This window comes from Anopheles maculipalpis, chromosome 3RL (assembly GCF_943734695.1).
Source record: "Anopheles maculipalpis chromosome 3RL, idAnoMacuDA_375_x, whole genome shotgun sequence".
NCBI classification, from domain to species: domain Eukaryota; kingdom Metazoa; phylum Arthropoda; class Insecta; order Diptera; family Culicidae; genus Anopheles; species Anopheles maculipalpis.
In genome coordinates this window covers 13,888,958-13,911,046 of record NC_064872.1, presented here as the reverse complement: position 1 = coordinate 13,911,046, position 22,089 = coordinate 13,888,958, and the positions used below count along the sequence as shown (strand labels likewise).

Genomic DNA, 22,089 nt, shown 5'->3' with positions numbered 1-22,089 from the left:
GAACGGACTCAAATTGAACAATTATTCTTTTTCTGTAATTTTGGACAATATGGACTGTCCAGTGCTGTCAACAACTCATAATCAACAGCATGAGAGCATTATGCATCAACACTCCTGGAGCAATTTCATTGTATCACATAACATCCATCTGCTAATTATCAGATTGCAGTTGGCTGCACCGAAAGTCACACAAAGTAATTAACTTCGCACGCTAATTTCTGCTCCGTTGAATGCTGTTCAGCATTTTCATTCCAGATAACGTCACCGGCAGGTCAACCGTCATATGGAATCCTTGCTTCCGTCGGCTAACACATTCACATGCTTCCTGAAAGTCCCAAAAGTGCAGCCTATTTTTACGCCACATTATGCTTCTATATTTGATTAGAGCGTAAATTAATTAAAACTCATCATCAACCGCTGCTTCCTTCGCAAGGGATAAAACGTGAAGGATCACATTTCACGTTTCATGTACGGTCCGCAACCAAGTGGGCATGTTCGACCACGGCCTTCAGCCATATGCATCGTTTGGAACTCCGGCGATGGTGATGTAGTTGATGAGGTGCAGAGTAAGAGGGAGCGAAATGTTTGAGTGCAGAATGCGTGTAATTCAATTTGTACGACCGACTCTTATCAAAAACGTACGTACAGACCAAGCACGAACCGTACGAGAATGACCTCAGTTTGCCAGTGCATCAGTGACGGAAACGCACAACGCACTCGTGCTCACCTCCCCAACATTAGACGTTATTTCAATTTACTCATTTGGATCATCAGTCGCATCATCATGAGCCGAGCTTCGTCACTTGCCTACCGAGTGGTGCGCACATATCCTCAGCTTCACTGCTGGCAGTACAGTTCCCGACAGCCCGGAAGTTACCCCACAAAGATTACGAACGGGGCGTAAAGTTTTCGGTAATTCGAGAAGTTTTGTACCTATCACCATCTTCCGCCACGAGGAGAAGTGTCGGTTTTCGAAAGAATTATCGTCATTTAGCAGAGCCATTAGAAGCATTCGGGTCGCTACTTGGGTTTGGGAAGGAACCCTTGAACCGGATTAGGGAAGGCAAATCTTCGTACTACCAGGCCAATTCTCACCGCATACTAGGCGCGTTTCGCGACCGTAATCTCCCACCTTGGAGTTTAGGATTAACAAACACTAATAGAATCATCGATACGTTCGAGGGCAAATCTCAAGTTCGGGCCAAGCGCCTTGAGCTGCTCAGGCGCCTACCATGAGCGGGCGGTTAGGCGGTCGATGTTTCTTGCAAGTTTCGTCTCGATGTTTTGTAGATGCCTATGTTCCAGATATCCCTTGGCGCGCCGCTGAGAGCTGACTCCTGCACACGTTCGACTTCGATGTCAGTCGTCATCGAATTATTCGTTATTAGATGTTTCTTTCCTTCCTCGTCGTCGCATGTCGCACAGTCCAGCTTGACACCGACAATGCCGAACAGCACTCACGGGAGAGGCCACACAGGAGTCATTCCAGTTCAATTAATGGCAGAAATAGCGAAATCGAATTAGGCCGCTGCTCGATGGATTGATGCCCGTACGGATAGCCTTCCCACAGTACGGGAAATCGATCAGTCCGGGAAATCTTTCAACACCAGGTCCGCTGCCCAGTAGGACACGCATTGCGTTTGAGATGCAACCTTTCGCGTCGTGGTTGTCTCCGGTGACTAACGATGGATGGGATAAGAGTTGACAGTAATGGAATCAAAGTGCTATCGGAATGCCATCGCAATGATGCACTGGGATGCGAAGTCACGGTTCCCCGGTGGTCGAACGTTTGTGCAGCATATTGGTAAGCGTGGCACCTTTTAGCTTTGGGAAATTGGGATACGGGCAATAGGGTTAATGGGAAATTGTTTGAAATTGATTTTGTAGCATCAGCGTGAAATAACGTTTTGTAGGAAATATTTGTTGAGAAATGCATAGCATGACTATGCGTGAAATTTTACCTTTTTAAAATGGTATAAGAAACCTGATTCAAGCAAATCCCGAGAAGAATCACTCCCCAACAAAAAAGTGTAATATGATAATAATTTAGAAATTATCATTATTAAAACATCCCAGCTGGGAAAACGAACATTATGCGCGGAGGAAAAATCTCCGACCCGATCCTTATCGCGATTGCAAAATGCTTGAATATTGTGAACCGGCTTTTGCCCTTTTCAATTTCCACCAACATTCGATATACGGCGTTGATAGTGAAACAATTCCCACTGGAGTCGACCTTGTAACTTAATACTTTTCATTCTTCCCTTTACTTTCTCTCTAGCCAGAATTTTTACTTAATATTGGAAATAAATCCACAGTTGCTTGCTTCGCTAAGCTCAAGGATCAAGCCACCTTTACATAGCAGCACGCTCCAAATCGAGGGAGTAAAAAGAGCATTAGCCGTGTTGGGATACTGATTGTAATTGATTTTTGATTTATTTTAATCTAGCAACCGCACAAAACAGCCAAATTCAATTTTGAATCGTAAAAAAACCCATTGGAAATTCTTTTTATTCCTGTTAACATGAGTGCATGTTTTTTAAACACCCAGAATAGGGGTTTTTTTTTTTAAAGAAATGATGTACGTCAATCAAAAGTAATAAACTCAGCCATAATGTTAGTATAACATTTTTTAAAACCTTTTTTATACACAATAGGTCAAATGGATTGGATCCATGGTTGAACTGCGTGCTGCAGATCGGTCTGATCTTCTGCTTCTTCACCATCTTCTTCTAATGTTGATTCTGCTTTCTGACAGCGTGAACAAAATCGAAATGTAAACAAATCTCCAATGGGGAAGGAAGTGCGTGCTGGCCACTCCGTATTTTGTAGTGAAAAGCAATGTTTTCCGCAATTATCTTTATGTACTTTAAGTTGTGATTGTGATTGTCGACTTCGGGTGCAGTTGCTGTAACAAAAATATCGGTAAGTTTTTTAAATTTTCATCTGGAATTGTTAGTCGAGTGATGTAGCTGGCATACTATATTAACGAGTGTTGAAAAGCGTGGTGTTCGTAGTGATTCTTGTGGAATCAATCCGTTGCTCTCAGTGGAACGATAACAGTGCGAAAGTGCGTAGTGAAGTGCAGTGCGTGAAAAAAGCGTCACAGCGGCAGCATCAGAAAATTCTTCATCCAAAAGAATATTGTTTTCTTCTGTTATTGAATGTGTCAACCAAAATGCAGATGGCATTTTGGGGTTAATGAGCAAATAATTGCTATTTACCGCCAATAGATGGCGCGAGCTGTATTTCTTGCAGCTAGATCCGCGCTAAAAATTGTATCGATCCACACGTCCGCCAGAACTTGGGCCACTGCTCTGGGCGGCGCTCGGGGCGTACTTGCTCGATCGTCTGTATGACGTCTGTTGGGTAATAATCGTAGAGTTTTTTCAACTACAGTTAATATTACTCCAAAATAGTGAAAAAACAAGAAACACGAAGCCGATAGGATTCGATTGAAGATCAATACGACGATGACAAAGTATCTGTTTACCGGGGGTTCTGACCATGATAGAGCCCGACTCGGAAGCAGAGTATTAATTGTCGGCGATGATCTCGAGGTAGAAAAGAGCTCTACTACTATGGGTCTCCACAAACCCATGCGATCCAGGAAACTGCAACACGATGTATCGCACGCTGATACGTCCAGTAGTTCTCTACTGGAGTTCTCTTACGAGTCCTGGACTATGCTGGCTCCGTTTTCCGAAACCCTGAAGGAAAACGGAACGGAATCACTCGCTATTTGCGAACTGCAGATACGAACGGCTACGATGTTAGGAGCACGTTAGGGGCCGGACTCATGCCTCACCAGGAAGGTGCTTGTCAGCCATAATTTCAGCGTAGAAGAGCACAGCGAGCCCGTTGACTTGGAGTAAAACCTGTCAGAGATCGGATGCAGCCGTGAATGGAGATTTGCAGTCCTAGACCGATTTTCTTGGAAACGGATTGGGGACCTGGCTATGTCATCTAGCCATGCAGGCAAGGAGCAGGAGCCAAGAAGAAAAAGGGCCAATAGCAACTGCTCCCTTCAAAACATGAAGCTTCTTCAACGTTCATGTGCATATTAAAAAGCTGCAAAGCTGCATCAAGTTGAATATTATTTTTTTAAATATACTAAGTTCGCAGAATTTAAAAGGAATATTAATTTATTCCTGTGTTATTTCTGAATTTCTCTAAGTTGTGTTGCAAACCGTATGTACAGTAAGATTCATTCTTTGTAGAATATAGAAACAAATCGAATACTTACAAGGATGTGTTGGCGCAAAAGGATACTCCAGGGTTGGTAACCGAGGGGGATGTGGTCCGGCAGGATGCAGCGACGGTGGACAATGATAACAAAACATTCCTCTTCCCGCCGTTGCGGAGCCGAGCTGTAGATGCAAAAGGAAAGAAGAAAACATCAAATTAATCTCAAAAAACCAAACCCAATGTACTGCAGGATATGCCGCCATAAAGTGGCGAAAAGAATTGTTAAACAAAATAAACAGCCAGGTTCGCCTTCTGGCTGTGGTGGAGCTGTTGCGAAATTTTGCATTTGCACTGGTGAAAATTTAATTCTGATTTATGGTTTCAATTCGTTGATTAAAAATTAAAACCCACAAAATCCCTTCCACAAACCTTACCCCACCACCCTTCATTTACCGGATACGGTAAGCCACGACGATGGCGTAATAGCTCTGGTTCTGTGCTTCCCTACCCGACACACACACACACACAATCGAATAAATTACACCGAATGGATGTTTCATTGTGCGCCACCCAACAGTGGGACCACCATCGAAGGACTTCCTCTACTCCCCGGCTTTGCAAGCATTTGCAAGCGCGCAAAAACCCGCACCACTGAAAGGCAAAGCAATTGTGGGTAATTACTTTTGACAATTAATTAAAAATTATCATAACTCAGAATTCAAAATGGAGCTAGCAGCGTACCGAGGCGGCACATTGTCTGCACAGTCAGTACAGAACAACCACGCCGAGATAAACCCGTTCGACGGAGAGTAAGCAGAAGTCGGGACTTTGGAACGAGATCGCACCTGATGTCCTGGAGGAGTTTTCCCGGCGCCAGTTGCACACACCGTGCGGTGAGGATGTGTATAATGAAAACTTTTATTCCAATTATTGTCATTATATTATTTCACCTGCTCACACCAACCGGGCGTTGTCGCTTTTGTGCTGTGATGAAGCACAGAACCCACGATCAACAATGTGCACCGACCGGAAGCTGGTGGCTAGCTGACCACTTGGAGCAACAGCTCGACAGCGGAGGGATGCTGTACCGGTCGTACAGCAGATGCTCACATCCATATTTGAGGCTTCCTATTTATACGGGCTTGTGAGAAGGATTTGTGATTATAAATTTATCGTCCGCTGGACGGCACTCGTGTACAACGGTCGTGTGACGGTTCGGGTGGCCACGTGCATGCGTGCATGCTGCTGTTCCGGTGCAAACCTCGACCAGAATTCATCGGGGACCCAAAACTTGGTGGCAAAATTAGACACCATTTAATTCACACCAAAAAGCTCAACAGCTTTCGGACTACCTTGTGTGTGTGTTTTCGTGGTAAATGTTGCTAGATCGCGTTGTTCTTTGGTGAAATTGAGGCGTAATTGATGGTGATGCCGACTTGAGGGTGTCACATATCCGGGATCAAGTTCGAATGAGTGGATGTGGTGAGCTAGAGAGTAGTTAAAACGTATCACAATGAGGAAGACTGCTGGCAACAGCGCCATTATGCGTTTTCTTTTGATTAGTTTTGGTTTATATATGTTTAATTTTCATTATATATTTGATTTAATTTATTTGTTTTTATCCATCTTACTTCATACAATACTAATTTGGTTTTCTTTATTCATTACGTTTTAGTTTCACTTTTCATGTCACGTATTTGCCTCAGTTGTTATGAGTGATTCAATTTCTGTTTCTTGTTTAACATTTATTTTATTTATATATTCTCACATATTTACATTTCACTACCAAATAGTTATGTTATTTTCCTCAAAGTCCTTATTCTTATTTTATAACCCCTTTACGCCGTACTAATGAACGAACAAAACAATCAGTTTCCGATGTGTCTGTTCTTCACTCTATTCTGGGAAAATCCATCCCGAAGGTGTGATAAAGTTTTCCATTCCGATATTTATAACTGGGAAATTCATTACCTACAAAAGGCTCCAGTCTTAGACAATGGGTGGAATAGTCACCGTTTTCACACCATCTGAGTCCAATCCAATACATCGACACTAACCACAATGGAGTCTCGTTCCAGTATGGCAAAATCGGTTCCGAAAGCTCTCATTCGCTTCCATTTTGCTGTACGAGCATGCGTTCGATTCTATACCCGTTTTGAACATTCAACCTCCATACGAACCCCTCCGCGTTCTGTTGTAGAATAGTAAATTTCTACTCTTTGCTAGGGTATTGTGCACTTCCCCCGGTTTCAGCGACTTGCTGGCGTCATTTTATTGGATGAGAGTTGTATTTTATTTATAATTGTTATTAATATTGTTTCATTAGGTGAATAATTTATTGCCATTTCTCTCTCGCTCTACCAGTGGGAGAGTTTCTGATAGTGTGCGAGTACCGCCCAAGTTGGATGTGATGCTTCCAAAGGGTTGGCTTGTCCTTCGCATGTACGAACACGATGCCGTTTTGTGTGGTAATGGAAGATTTATTGACGGTTCGTCGTGTAGACGTAGGTCTGTGGTGAAATTTGCGTGCGCACCAGCTGTTTGTGAGCGCACAATAATTAGCAATTGCAACCATCTGATCTAGTAAATGTAATCAAACCTGCCACCCTGTGCTTGTGCTGTGATCCGCTGCTGCAGGAAACTAATTAATGAAAGATATTTAAATGTAAAAAATACGACAAAACTTACCCAATTTTTTAGGCGTTTTTTTTTTGGATAAATATATATAAATAACACCATTATTCATCATCAAAAATTGTTTTATTATTTTTCAAAGTGTTCTCCAGCATGATTGCATGCACACTTTTGCATGCGCTCAAACCAATTGTCGAAGCCTTTTTCCACTCTGATTAAGATACCTCCAAAACGTGGTTTTTGAACGCCTTAGCAGCATCTTCTGGGGACAAAAATCGTTGATCACGCTTTTTTTCTTGATGTACGCGAATGTAAAGAAGTCATTGGGTGCCAAGTCAGGACTATAGGGCGGATGACCCATTAATTCGACGTTTTGGCCGGTCAAATGAGCGAAGGTTTGAACCGATGTGTGAAAGCTCGTATCGCTCATGGTGAAGAATGATTCGTCTTCTGTTGTTCGTTTTCCGAATTTCTTCAAAGACTTTTGGCAAATAAACTGTGGTGTATCATTCAGAATTGATCGTCCTACGTTGCCCTAGCGGAACAGTTGGATTTGGCTGTAGGTTGAAGACTCACCGAAGATTGTTTTGTTTCGGGCCTCATACGCATAGATCCATGATATCGTCACCTGTTATATACGATATTTTAAACATCCTGAGAAGCACCATGATCGTAATTTTTCAAAATTTCCTTGCACCAATCGACACGAGCCTTTTTTTTGAGCGATTGTCAACTTGTACGGGATCCTCCGATAAAAAAAATTTGTATGGCCAGGTCTTTGTGTAAAATAGTGTTTATGCTGGTGGAAGAAATGCCCAAAGTTACCTCTATCTCGCATTATGTCACATAACGATCTTGTGCAATTAGATCTCGAACGGCATCGATGTTCTCAGACACAACGGTCGGTTTTGGACGTTCTTCTCGAAAATCGTCATTGAGCGAGCGTCGGCCACGATTAAATTCAATATACCAGTTTTTAACAGTGCTATAGGAAGGTGCTTTATCATCATACAACGATTTAAGTTCTTCAAAGCAGTCTTGTCTTGATAGTCCAAGTCGAAAGTTGTGAAAAATGATCGCACAAAAAAAGTCCACGGGTTAATTCCATTTCTTTGGCGTTACTGATTTGTTCAAGTCAACGTAAACATCACAAATGATGGTCGTACGTCAAAACGTTGTGAGTGTGATTATGCTCCAAAATGTCTCCAGCTTCAACTTTCGAATAAAAATACCAGATTGCATCTGGCAATCTTCTTGTGGCCTAGGCTAGAAACTTATGTAGCAGCCCACGTATAATAAATTGAAGCTGCTATTAGTTAATCATAAGCAAAGTTTTTGATGCATTAGAAGTGTCTAACAACATTTTTCTACTTTTCTCCAGAAAAGCAAAGATGTTGACTGGTAGAATTGACTAAAAAAAAGGCTTGAAGCAGTTGAAATCAGTTATTAGGAATTACGAAATACATTCATTAAGCCTGGTCATCCTTTCCGCAACAACTCACATGTAGAGTTTTGCATAATCTTTTGATGTGCATTTTAATTTCATAACAGATGCATTTCATTGCATCCGTGAATTGCATTTCCATTCCCTACTCCCCCTAGATGGGACACCCGTACACCCGTGGCTGGTGTCGAATGATAGTGATAGACCTAAATTGTCTCAACTAGCCATACACCGACTAGGCAGCTCTACCATTCTGCCATTGCTTCACCCGGTTTGAGCCGCCGGCAAACGTTACACCAGCATCAGTAACAGCGCCGATTGGCTCAAATGCATTTATTGATGTAAATTTTATTTTTCCTTTATTTGCCGACCGCAAACCCCGAAAGTCGGCTTGCCTATTTTTGTTGGCTGGCAGAATATGTATATCTGCGACCTGTCTCGTGGCAAACCGTGCCGTGACTGTGTGCGAATTGTTGGTGGTGGAAATGCAGTTGTGCAGTTTAGTGGAAAGCATAAAAAAAGAGCTAAATTACAACTAGTCTAACGCGGCGGTATACGATCAAAGCGCGAGTGGCGCGTGAAACGATACAACGAAAAACAAAAAAACGTTGCGCTCGTGCGGTTCGTCAAGGTTTTCGTATAAAACATCAACAAACCTTTTTTTGTTTTGCTTTTTGGTTCAATTTTACTCTTACACACTGTACAGCTGGAGGAGGATATTTTGCATAAAATGCATCTCGGCCACGACAAGATACGGCATGCATTTCCGCACAAACACGCCGTCACATCCGGAACAGGCTGTAGCGTCCAGCGTTCGTACGGCACACCCGAACCCGTACCGGACGCTTTGGATGATGCAATACGGTGCATTCTCAACGACCGGCATCGTGCCCCATCGGTTGTTGGTGTGTTGCATCTGCATGCCCGCTTCCTTCCACCAAGAGGCTCGCAAACGAGTGGATCCATTTTTCGCGATGTAATTATTTAATCTATTTATGACAATTTTGCGATCCTCCAACGATCGCGTCGCCGTTGTCTATTGCCTAGATCCGGTCGTGTCTGCCGTCCGTTCTAGGGGCCGCACTACTTCCGAGGTTTTGCGCTATCCCGCTGTCCTGTTTACCGTGAGGGACCGTCCGTGTAATTGAGTGGTAAATTGAATAGGATGATACGATAATTGCATGTAGATTAGTGGCGAAACAGTACGATACGGTTCTTATGCTTCTTTTTCTTTGCTGTAGGAAAGTTGATCCATTCGGCTTTCGTACCTTCGAGGGATTCCAGCTCAAGGGCAACCATTGATATTCGGCCCTCGAGATCGGAAGTGTACTTTGCTAGGCGTGAGCGGCTTGCCCGCGTAGAAAGTAACTGAACGATTTATTAGGTCAGCTTGTCATCAAGAATAGACGCTTATCAGGCAATCTGGGAGATATTTTTACACTCATGTTTGAATGATTTATGATAGCCGGGTACGGTGGATCTACAACTTTGATGGATGCTGCCAGCGATCGGAGCAACAACCGTTTAACGCCTACCTTTTCCTGTCTGAATTGGCTATTCTAACGTCATATTTGCATTCTGCTGATTGGAATATGTGTAAAACGCATGATTTTAAGCAGTTAGTACAGGACCCAAATTTATTCAAACGAGTGTTTATTCCATTGTTCTGAACTACCTCAACGAGGCTCAAGGATGCTAATTTAGCAATAGCACAATATAATCAAGTTTAAAGCTATCTAACAAACAAATTTGGCAATACGACCGTCGTTCTTAAAATAAATGAAATGACAGTAAACTTAAATGTAATTCAATATTATTGTTTTGAAATGTGCGCACTCCTATACGCTCCTTTCATTTTACGTAAAACATTAAATGAGTATAAAGATTAAAATATTGCTTCTTCTACAAGTCTATTCTGGCGCTTGAATGTTTTGACATTCAACGAAATAATAGAGCGAATCAATGAAGCCACCTGCAGCGCCTAGTTTTGTCATATCAACTTTACGGTGCTTTCTAGGGATTTTCTGGCTTCGTATGACCAAGGTTTTAAAAGTTTACTTCACATTGCTATGAAAGTAAGGTCAGATGATAAAAAATTCGTGTAACAAGTCGTTTGAATTCGTTTTTCTTGTGCAAAAAATTCTCAAAATCAATTCCTTAAATAAGACTTTTTTCCCAATCTAAAATTTAAATAAAAAATTGGGAAATCTATTACAAACTTATGTATATCTATTCTTGCTTTAACTTTCTGTTGTTAATATAGTTATAATGGCACTAATCAACATAAATTCAGCAATACTTTAATGCACAATATTATAAGTTGAATCTGACTAGAAATATTTCGTACCAGTTCAAGCCCTTGCAAACTGGCAAGTGTTCTTAAGTACATCCCTCTCGCACATCGCTGCTCACCAAATTAACATCAATCACTGACGATCGATTTGCATTGTCCGGCACTGGTTTCGACTCACTCCAAACGAACGGTGCATGCAGGCAGTTCAACGGCAGTCCAACGGCAGGCAAACCAGAGAGCAAACGATCACCGCAACGCAGAAACGGGTATGGTCAACTCGATTCAATGCCTCTGATACCATTCAATTCAATTAAGCTCAATTTAGATCGAATTGTTTGACCATAAAGCACGCTGGCACGGTTTTGTCAATAATTTTATACATAAATTAATTGTAATAAAAACTCATTTCCACGCTTCGGCGGGATGCCTTCACACTGCTAGGCATGCTAGGGTACCGGCATCACACACCACAACCGGCAGCAGCATACACATAGCCAAACGAATTGAATTAATCAAGACGGATGGCTGTCCTGTACGTGTGCGTGTAGGGAGCAGCCGTCGACTTTTCTTTAGAATCTTTACGCCTTTCCCCGCTGTCTTAGAAAAGAAAATCAACTACAAAAAAATAATTTCATAATGGAATGTGTGACGATAAAGATTAGAGGCAGGAATTCACACGGTACACAAACAAATTACACCTTCATGCCGAAAAAAAAAACACCAATTCAAAAGCCCGTTGGCCGTCACTTTTCCCACCTTTATAGCATTAATTGAATTCCTGCTCCGGTAAAATCGGTTCCGGGTTCCTGTTTGCTGTTGTTTTTACGCTAACCACCACTTAATAGCACACACTACAGCGGGAAAATGAATTTAGCAGCCTCTTGAAAAACGCCTCGAAAACTCGGTTTAGGGAAGAACCCGTTTTTGCGGTTGCCGTGATGGTTATCGTGTACCACCAGCTCAAGATTATTACGCGCACCATGTTTATGTTCTTAAGCGCGAGTTTTTTTTTTGTTTATGGGAAGGTTGGTGCAATTCAAATACTTTGGTTCACTCAAATCCTTCCGTTTTACGATCGCAAAAGATCGTGCTTGATGTTCGCAGTTGAGATAGAGGAAAGGCTATGTAATGTTTTGCCTCATTCAATTATGTGCGCGGGAATGGAAATCATACAAACACACACACACACGGTCGAAAAGAGCTAATGCTCCATTTGTCACGGATTTCTTTCGATGTGCGTCAGCAGGACTGCGGATGATGATCGAGTACTTCTGATAAGAGCGTGCCCGCATTTTTGTTTATGTTTTGTTTTGTGTATTTCCTTTTGCTGGTTTAATCCGTTTGCGCTGTGTTTTGAGAAAGGGGAACGCAGGTCTGCGTTCAATCACTCGGCCAAGGAGCGAAAGGAAACACTTCAACAGTGTTAAACCGTTTTCCGACAGCTATGGAGTCGAGTTTAATATTTATCAACAAAAGTGTATGCAATTTGGTGACGATTAAACAACTAAAGTTTTCACTGAATATTTTCAGAAAAAAGAAACTGGAAGAAATTTAAATTTTTTAGTTATAAAAATAATTTGTTAGTGATTTAAATGTGTTTTGGTCTCTTTATAGAGAGACAGCAGATTTTTTTTTAATATTTCCTTCAACCGAATTGTTTTTTTTTTTTGTAAGAATCTTATTTCATATCTTATATCATTCAACTTGCCATAACTATAGGCTACAACAAGTTGTAAATAAAATTCTAGTCTCTGCTCGTCATCAACCTCACACAACTGATGCTATTTCAAAAAATGACCCAAAAACAAGCTGGTGGCACACGAAATTAAACGACACAAATTGAATTAATTAATATTAATTTATGAAAATGTATATCGTCTGCCCCATCAGCAGCATCGTCAATTAGTGTCGCCGTAGTGCCGTCGTCACTCAGCCGGCCCAAGTTTTGCGTACGGCTGTGCGTAAGCGTCAAAGCGCATAAACCGACGCAATCTTCCACACAGAGCTCGGATGCTGTACGAATTACGCACATGTGTGATGTATCATTTGCTTCCCGTTCGGCTCATGCAGAAATGGATTTTGGTTCCTTCCAACTATTCTACCCTTTAATAGGAATCAATTTGGGATATTCTTTAACAAAATTCTAATCATGCCTTATAATCACATCTCTTATTGTGCTTAAGCATTACAATACTTTTGTTGTTCAATGTTATCAAAATTATATTGATTTGATGATAACCGCATCAAATGGATGTATCGATTAATACTAGCGCCTACCCTTACGATAGCTTATGCTGGTAGAATATATCTGTACGGCAGGCAAGCGAGGCGTCATAAATCGCAGCCATTTTTCAATGATCGTTTGGCGCCTTTCTTGGGTTGCACGTTCCCTTACGGAAAAAAAGATTATAAACTGAATGATGCAGGATAAACATCGACAATGAGTCGTATTTTTGTGACCAGCATGAAACGCATCTACAGTATTGAAGCATTAATTAAGATGCGGCTATTAGCACGATAATGTAATAATCGAAATCATTGTAATGGTTGCGACAAGATTGAGTTAGGAAAGGATTATTTAAATTTGTAATTTGTTTCAATAAAACATACGACCGGTAAGGACTGGTGTGTATGATCACTAGTGCTTTTGTAGTTAGGTTGGCATAACTTGTCGCTATTAGCTTCAAATAGAGTATGACACATGTTGTCCGAACATCCCACAGCACATTCAGAGTGAGGTTTTAAGATTTATGGGAGAAAAGTAAGATTTTAGGGTTCACTAGAGAAATGTCGACAGCGGTGTCAGTCTTCACGTGGCAGGACCGAGGATCAGATACCATCCGAACCATTCTCCCGTAGTGAGGATTGTTTACCTAACTACGTGGTATTGAAAAGTCTTGCAAGCCATACGATGGCTGTCGTAACCTAAGTAGGTCGTTAAGCCAAGAAGAAGATGAACCAGAAATCCCTTCCGGAACGTCTCTCCAGTAGTAAGAACTGACTGCCCAACAACGTGGTATTGGAGAGACTAGTAAGCCATTTGAAGTTTGGCATGGCCTTACGGTCGTCCAAGCCAAGTACTGCTTAAACCTTACAATATTGAGAAAGTTCATTTTGAATCCAGTTATTCAAAAATAAAAACTAAAACAATGAGTCCAGGAAAGAGTGCTCCTCAAATCATGTTTATGATACATATTAACAAAAATTGCGTAAATATTTAATAAACATTGTGTAATTTGATTGCATTATTTGCATCTGTTTTGATCATTTTCACATTCTCAAAGTCAACCATACCTAACTCTCTCACTCTTCGCAAGAGACTAAAACATATGATCACTCAGTAGACTCGTTAAAGAGTGTCTCACTTCCAAAATGCTCTACCCATAAAAAAAAACAAAAACTCACCCACCCTGAACTGCACCGTGCACTGACCTTGGCCCGGGATTGTCCCGGGAGAGGCCCGAGCACCGGAGCCCGGTGCCTGATCTAGTAGTCAAATTTCATTCTATTATAGCTCATCATATTCACATAATACATCCGTCATAAATTTAAAACAATTTGCTCTGCACTGGGGACATCACGCACCGGAACGCGAGATCGTCCAGACTGCGGACGACTGCGGCTGAACTGTGCACACTTTAGCGATGCCCGGGTAGCGGTAGCAGTTTGATTGTTGGCTTACTGAGGGATACTTTTTTTTTACGACCAACGTCTCCCCGGCTAGGGTGCAGCGGAGGGGTGGTCGTTGAAAAGTTTTGCAGTATCATAGCACACCGCGTTAACCGACCGGAGCTGGCCATTTCGTCGCCCTCGCTCAACTGCTGCTGTCTAGGCTGGCTGAACTGACCCTTGGCATCGTGGTTGCGGAAACGGGTTGATAGGGCCTGTGTCGATTAAACATTCATCGACTACCGTACACATGCCGACCCTTTCGAGTAGAGCTACTGCCGGCATACTGATTTAGAAGTGATATGAATACCGTAAAAAAAGCAGAACATTGGATAAAAATAGTACGTAAGTCCTGCCGGACAAATTGTACGAGCGAGCATCATCACGGCCTCGACGGGTTAACAGAATGGGATGTTTTATGCACCAATAGTGGCAGCAGCTAGTGCAGTGAAGCGAACAGATTGATTGATCTGCAGTTGAGTACTGCAAATTTGTGACGAATGTCTAAAACGGCCCGGGAAATGGAATTTACTTTCCGACCGTTTGGGGTTCGTAAATGTGTGTTATGAGGTCATGCAGGTCAGTGGATTTGGACAGATGATGATGTAGAGTGTGTTTTTACCCTTTTATTTTGAATATTTTCGTGCGTTGAATGCTAAAATTTCATTTAATATCTTCTTTAAATTCAGATTTAAATTCTTAGAGAACGAATAGCGACGAATACGTCCAGGCGTCCAGCAAGTCTAGAAAGTGACGCTTTGCTCACTGAACACTCCAGCACTAGAAACGAAGCGATAATTTGGCCACCATCAATGAGCATAATGTTAAGATCCAATAGTGACGGGGCAAACCTCGCCACGATCCACGCACCGAGCAGCGCACCGGCCAGACACGCTCGCTCCATCGGCTGTGATGTGGTAGTGCTGCAGTACGATGTTCGCGCAAAATGATGCTGGCACGGAATCCACCACGCAACAGCGACGGTTGCGACGGCGTCGACGACAACGACGACGATTTTTCTGCTCCGTCAGTACACCGATACGCCACGATTATGATGGTGACGGGCGTGATGACGCTGATACGTATGCAGATAAATTTAAATTATTAATTTAATTTAATTCAATGAAATCTAATTTAATAAACGGTTGGTTGATATTTTGTTTTAAGCCCTGTCGCCATCCGCTTGGATCGCACGCATGGGGACGCATCTTCGGCTTTATTGAGCGTCCAGCACATTTCAGCAGGCAGAATTCGTGTTGCGTGTTTGTGTTTGCGAGCGTGAGTGGTATTGCAAGCTACAAGGAGTGCGGGGTGCCATTTATGATGCGTTCTTTACGGCATGGTTCCATGTGCTAGGTGCATATGCACCCGTGATCAAGAAATTGCAGATGTAAATCAAATTTCAGAATCATTAGTATCTGTGCTGAGGGCATATTGATTATTGATTTGTTTTTTGGTACATAAGTAAATTAGCTTCGGAATCTTAGATTTATAGTTTTTACTCGTTGGATGTTGAGGGGCATTGAGTGAGGACTGACTATCCAACAAGTGTAGCCATTCGTTGGCCGGCATGACCTTAGGGGTCGTTAAGCCAAGAAGAAGACGTGAGGGACATTTTATTTTTAAATCCTTTTTCATATCAGCCCTGGGTCTCTCTAAGTGTAGCTAATCTAGAAGCAACAGGGTGTATATCCTTCATTGAAGATACAGACCAGCTTGTACTAAATCAAGGGCTGTGAATTCTTTTTCTTATGTTGAAAAAGATGGACACACAATAAGAAGGATACACAGAAGCACAAGATAGAGCGAAGTACTACTGTTTCCGAAAAGTAAGGTGACGTTGGATGTCAAATTTCGCGCGCTAAAAGAAGCCCCTTGTTTTTATTTTTCGTTTGTCAATATGTATGTTTATGACAGTTCTGTCACGTTTCAAGTCACAACACCTACCCGTCTAGGAGTGACAATTTGTTTTCAGAGCTGCTCTTAGTGTTTTTGTCCATACTGACCATGTCCAAGTTTGTGGAGCAACGCGCATGTATCAAATTTTGTTTGCGCAATGACATAAACGCTGCGGAAACATTGTGGATGTTACAAAAAGCCTTCGGGGAAGAAAGTCTGTTGAAGAAAAATATGTACAAATGGTACAGTGATTTCAAGAATGGCCGTGAGAAGGTCGAAGACGAGGATCGTCCGGGGAGACCATCCACCTCGACCGACGACGCCCACGTCGTTTAAATTAAGGATTTGGTGGTTAACAATCGTCAGTTAACGATACGAGACTTTTCGGAATGTGTTGGGATTTCCAAAACCTCGGTCGACACCATCCTGAAAGATGGAAAAGATGCGCCCTCCCATACGGCCATCATTTTGAGGGATTTATAGCAACAACTGGCTCCCTTTTTTTTTAGCCACCGCCGTATTCGCCAGATTTGGCACCAGCCAACTTCTGGCTGTTTAACAAGCCTAAACGGCCATTTTGGAACATCGTTTTGACAGTATCGAGGAGCTAGCGACTACAACGTAAACTCTAAGTCACAGGAACCAATAATAAGCCAAGACCGCTCGGGGTTGTAGAGGTTAAGAAGAGCTAGGCAGATGAGTGTAATATTGATGTTAAAAGACATTGCCTTGTTTTCAAAGTACAGTACCTTAACGCTGAAACACAAGGCGGTCTTTTGAAGCTCCAGTAGATTGAAAAAAGTTACAAACAATATGTCTGCATCTGAATTGATAATTTTTAAATTTCAAAAATAAACTTGTATGCGTTTACTAGATGTAGAACGATGATTGTATCAGCAATAAATGTGGCTCTATGTGGGTTTATGCTCATCAAGCATTAACAAACACCTTCCGCTCGTTGACCATTTCTATTTTTAGAAACACCACCTTCAATTAATAGTAAGATAAGTCCTCTTTTTTTCACACCAGCTTCAACCTGAACCTACGCACAGCGTAGCGTTAAATTGCAGAGGAAAAAGCGCAATGCACTTTGTTACTATATGCATCCTTTGTTAACAAAAATACATCACACGCGTTGCCGCCGAAACTACTTTACCGAGCCGAAATGCGTAGGTTTGATGCTAAAATAAATTCTAGCATTTGTCATGTTTAGCTAAAAATAGCCGTGGACATTATAGACAGATAGCACCGGAAGATACTCATGAATTAAAGTGTGCCAAAGCCTCCGAAGCTTTGCGTGATGGGGAACTTTGAAGTCGTCCGAGTGCGTATGACGATGATGAACCCGGAAAACGAACGCAAAGCGCAGTATGGGCGAGTAAAGGGAGTTGGAGCTGGTTTGTTGGACCGCTAGATCGCATGATGATCGTCATAGTGGAGGAGGCAAATGCTGCGAATTCCACTAATTGTAGTCAATTAAATCATACTTCGCGAGGCAAGAATGTAAAAGAGCTTGTTAGTGCTAGGGAAGGGAGAGCGATAGAGGGGTTTTTAAGTCAACATTGAAGTCAACTACGAGCACTTTGTTCGCAAGAATCCAAATTGTTTATAAATTATTTGAAAAAAAGGACCACTCGCGTAATGAAGTTTCCAGGTAGCGAATCAAATACTGAGACCCATTACAATGGTTATAGTGGTGGTTATGTTGACTGTTTATAGATTATTTAAAACTAACATCAATAATTGTAGCTCTAAAATTTTCTAATCAATCATCAGATGTGCCCAAAACTTCATATTCATGGCAGCATAACATACATTAATTACAATCAAAGTTATTACTGTGGTAACGTACAAGCCTTTCGTATCTGTTTTGTTCCATTTTCTTGTCAAAAATCAACATTCATTGTAGGCTGTCATTTGTTGTGTACAAGTCAGTACAATGACTTGGTTAAATCGTTGATTGAGATTGATGAAAGCTCCCAAAAACCAAATACTGCACCACTCAACAACACCTCCGGAACAACCTTGATTGTTCAATCGTTTATTGTGCGAAATAAATTAATATCAAAAACAATCAGAGCTAACAACAGGCGAAAAAAAAACACACACACACACACAATCACACAAAATCCCACCTTTCCACAAGTGAAAACGAGCATGGAAAACGATTTGAACCAATGCAAACCGGCCTGTCCGGGTGGATTAAATCGAATTAAATTAACAAAAATTAATTATTCACACCGGGATGCAATTTAAGTTGATCAACATTGGGCCACGCAGGTAAAACTCACCGTAAACCATCGTTGACCCACATGAAATTTGGCTTTTGGGTGCTCCGGGGTAGGATGGAGCGGGAAAAATTGCTCCCCCACCCGAACGGCTTTATAAAACGAGACAAAATGTGCTCTTTTCGTGCTTAAGCTCAAGGCTCTTTCCGGCAGCTTTTTTGGCACCACAACATAGATTTATGTGTCGCCCGGAAGGGGGTAGTGTCGATCCGGGCGGAGGGTTTTCCGGCTTTCCAAAATGGTTGGTGCCATTTTTCCGGCACAAGTCAAAACCGATTTCCCCCACGCCCCCAAAACCGTAATCGCATTGCCGAGGTTTTGCCTGTATTGGGCGGCTGCTGTGCAATTTGCTGTTTGCATTCCGATGGCGTTGCTGTTTTCGTGCCGCCAACCAGCACTCCAACATGGTGGCTGCATGTAGCAGAAAGGTGCGTGTGTGTGTGTATGTGTGTTGGGTCCTTTAGTGGGGTAGGGTGTATGGCTGTAAAGTTTGCAAAATGAACCAACCCCAAGGGCAATTTTCATACCACTATCGGTATCGGTATGTTGCAAATGTGTCACGGGTGGAGGCAGAACGCATTATTTGCGCTGCGATTGCAGCTGGCACAGGACATGTGGGTGATGGGAGCGCCAAGCGTCGAAAAGGAATTCGATTGGAAACATTTGATTTGTTCGATCAGATACTCACACACACGCACGCAAAAGCTGGACAGAGATTTTACAAATAATTTCACATCGGTAGGTGTACACCGTCAATTGAATTTGACGTTGTACGGCATGAAATCGTAAAACGATTGTAGCTGTTCACTTGAAAACGATAAATATTTTAAATTCAGACGGATATTCCAGCGGTTTTGAATGAATTTCCTGCTCAAATCATATACAAAATACGAAGGAAAATTTTAATAGCGTACAGATCGATAAGAATTAATCCTCAAATAATAGTTTAATTTATGCTAAGATATGAAATGACTTATAAGATAAATGACATTGTAAGTTAAAAAATTAAAATATTCATCAAGTTTTAGTTTTAAATGTCTCTCTTTCTAATGAAACAACGAAAGAGAATCCTTAACGTTATCAATTATTTATTATGTGTCTGCTACCGAGAGCTAGGTCATGGGATAGTCCCAGGCAATGTGATAAAAGCAATATTTTCTAAAAGAATCCTTAATTCGTGACGCGTGATCACGTGACGTAATCTTCTTTCAGTTTCAGTTTCATATCAGTTTCAGTGTTTGGTTGTCAGGTGTTTGAAAATGTTTAACCATGCCATGAAAAACAATTTAAACGAAAATCGAAAATTTAAACGAAAATTTAAACGAAGAACAAAATCAATGATAACAAGACCCTAAAACACGCATAAAGTTTAACTCAGGTCAATGGATTATCTCATATTGGAATGGTGCTAAGTCGGATGCATTTTTGAACGAGTTTTAAAGCAAATGTTTGTATGAAATAATCAAACAATTTTCGCAAGTGTTCGTGCATTTTTTTTAACAAGGAAGAAATGTATTTATTGCAAAAAGAACTGAGAAAATTTAAATTAAAAAAAATGCACAAACAAAGAAAACGTTGGACAGTATCTATTCAGTTTTTTGCTTTATTTGTTAAAAAAAACAGAAATTCATTGAATTCATAAAGAATTCATGTTGGTTTCTGCTTATTAAAATAGTAAATATTGCATCATAACAAGAAAGGACTAGATTTAAAAAAACTCATCAAAATTAAAAGTGCACTCTTGATAATCAATATTTTGGAGACAAGACGATTTGGTGAGAAATAATAAAATTATTTTCACAAAAAAAACATTTCAAAACTTTGAGTTTTGTTTTGCTCGTAATTTTTCTAAAATATGTCTTCTCATTTAAAATAAGTACCAACATTTTATTGTAGCTGTGAACTTTTCTTTCGGATTGTTAATGGAAGTTATTCTTTTATAATTTTTTGTACATTTTTTACTTAAATATTAAGTTCTACCATCAACTGATTTGTTGCTAGCCGTTTTTGTATTTTTTTATTCTTGTTTACTACATTCCTGGCATGAATGGTGAAATAAACATTGACTTCAATTGATTTTGAAAATATTTTTATTAAACTTTCACCAATTTCTATATATTCAAACCATTTGTTTACAACGTACAAATCTCATTCTATACAAGCATACCTTATTCCCGTCCGTGAAAATCTTGCTTGTTGCTAAACGAGGCCTAGTGACCTCGTCACTTGTCCACCTGGAAAACTGTAACACAAACACGAAGGAAAACCTTTCCTTTCAAGAGATTTTTGCTTCAACAAGTACGGTTATGTTTTCAGCTTTTTTTAAAACTTTTTGGACCCTTCGTTTAACCACTAAAACCTTCTAACGCACACACACACACACAAGCTTTAGCACACACTCAAATGCAAGTATGCAATTTTTCAATTGTGCTACACTAAACAGCTTAATTTTTTTTTGTTCTCTTCTTTCATTGGATTTTCACTAACACAATTAATTGTTTTACGAATTTCGGGAAGCCGTTTTTTGAAACGCATATGACCACTTTTCCCGACGGTACTTTTACTTAGTTCTAGAACATGCTCCACAACTTTGTTTTCTGGAACGAATTGCACCGTTCAGCAAACCACTTGTTTCGATTCACTAAAAAATAAAATTCTTTCTTATGGAACGATTTAAATTACTTCACATCCAATTACAAGTTCACAAAAAGCCGAACGCCCTGTAGAACTTTCGCACTGGAGTCTCGCTGCTACACGATAGGGCTGTCCAAGCGTAACTGCTGCGTTCGTTCACCAAGGACAAGGAAGCACCAGAATTGCCACGTTCAGCATACGAGACTTACGCGACGGCCAATGAACGACTGTTGGACTTTCCAAAGGACTCTAGCACCAGACTGGCTCACGTGCCAGGTTCGACAAATGTCACCGCGCGTTCACATGCACGTACAGCTCGCAAACGCACACTGAACTGGCACCGTTCAAGGGTTGTCGCTTTTGGGTGGTGCACGATTGATATCAACACCCCGGCCCCGGCGTGCCATTATTGTCGTTATCCAATTTGTCCCACTCACGCTCGCCGCTATAGTTTGCTTGCTCTGTCACGCGCGCTCGCGCTCGTTGCCATCTAACATCGAAAGCGGCCTGCGAGATGAGATCTTCCTCCCCGTTTTCCAATCGGAGCGCACGCGGCGGATGCTGTCGAGCTCTCGTTTGCGCTTACGCAAAAATGCAATGGCGTACAGCACACGCGACCCACGTGCGCATGTATGGGTAATCGAATTTCTCCGCCATCAGACCCGAGCAGGGGGGGTTTCGGGTAGGACACTTTTCCGCCCGGAAGTGGAGCGAGGGACGGATGGATGGGCCGAGGGACGGCCTTTCAATTGAATGAAAACGATAAAAATATAATATTTGCGACTTTTTTTTCTCTCTTCTGCAGCACTGGTTGACTGGTTTTGGTAGTTCGTTTCTTCCTGTGAAGAGAACGGGGAAAATAGAAGGGGAAATTAGGGAAGGACTGAACGGGAAGTGAGGTGCACGGAAGGGATTGCACGGTGTAGGGTGGATTTGGACAGGAATTTAATCAACATATGATACTGCTGGCTAGCAGTAATGATAAGAGGCGTGAAGGGTTTGCCCGCTAGCGTGACAAGGAAGTCTGACGCTTCCCCTAA

The 22,089-nt window shown here is 41.5% G+C and overlaps 1 protein-coding gene across 1 annotated transcript in view; it reads right to left on the bottom strand.

Moving 5' to 3' along the window:
• Positions 1 to 20,675, bottom strand: part of LOC126564487 (diencephalon/mesencephalon homeobox protein 1-like) — a 61,782-nt gene extending 41,107 nt beyond the window's left edge. The window contains exons 1-2 of the mRNA XM_050221546.1: positions 20,583 to 20,675; positions 4,247 to 4,370 (exon numbers count right to left, since the gene is read on the bottom strand). Coding sequence (XP_050077503.1) covers positions 4,247 to 4,343 — 97 coding nt within the window. The 5' untranslated portion in view covers positions 4,344 to 4,370; positions 20,583 to 20,675. The remainder of the gene's footprint in view (positions 1 to 4,246; positions 4,371 to 20,582) is intronic.
• Between the last annotated feature and the right edge of the window lie 1,414 nt (positions 20,676 to 22,089).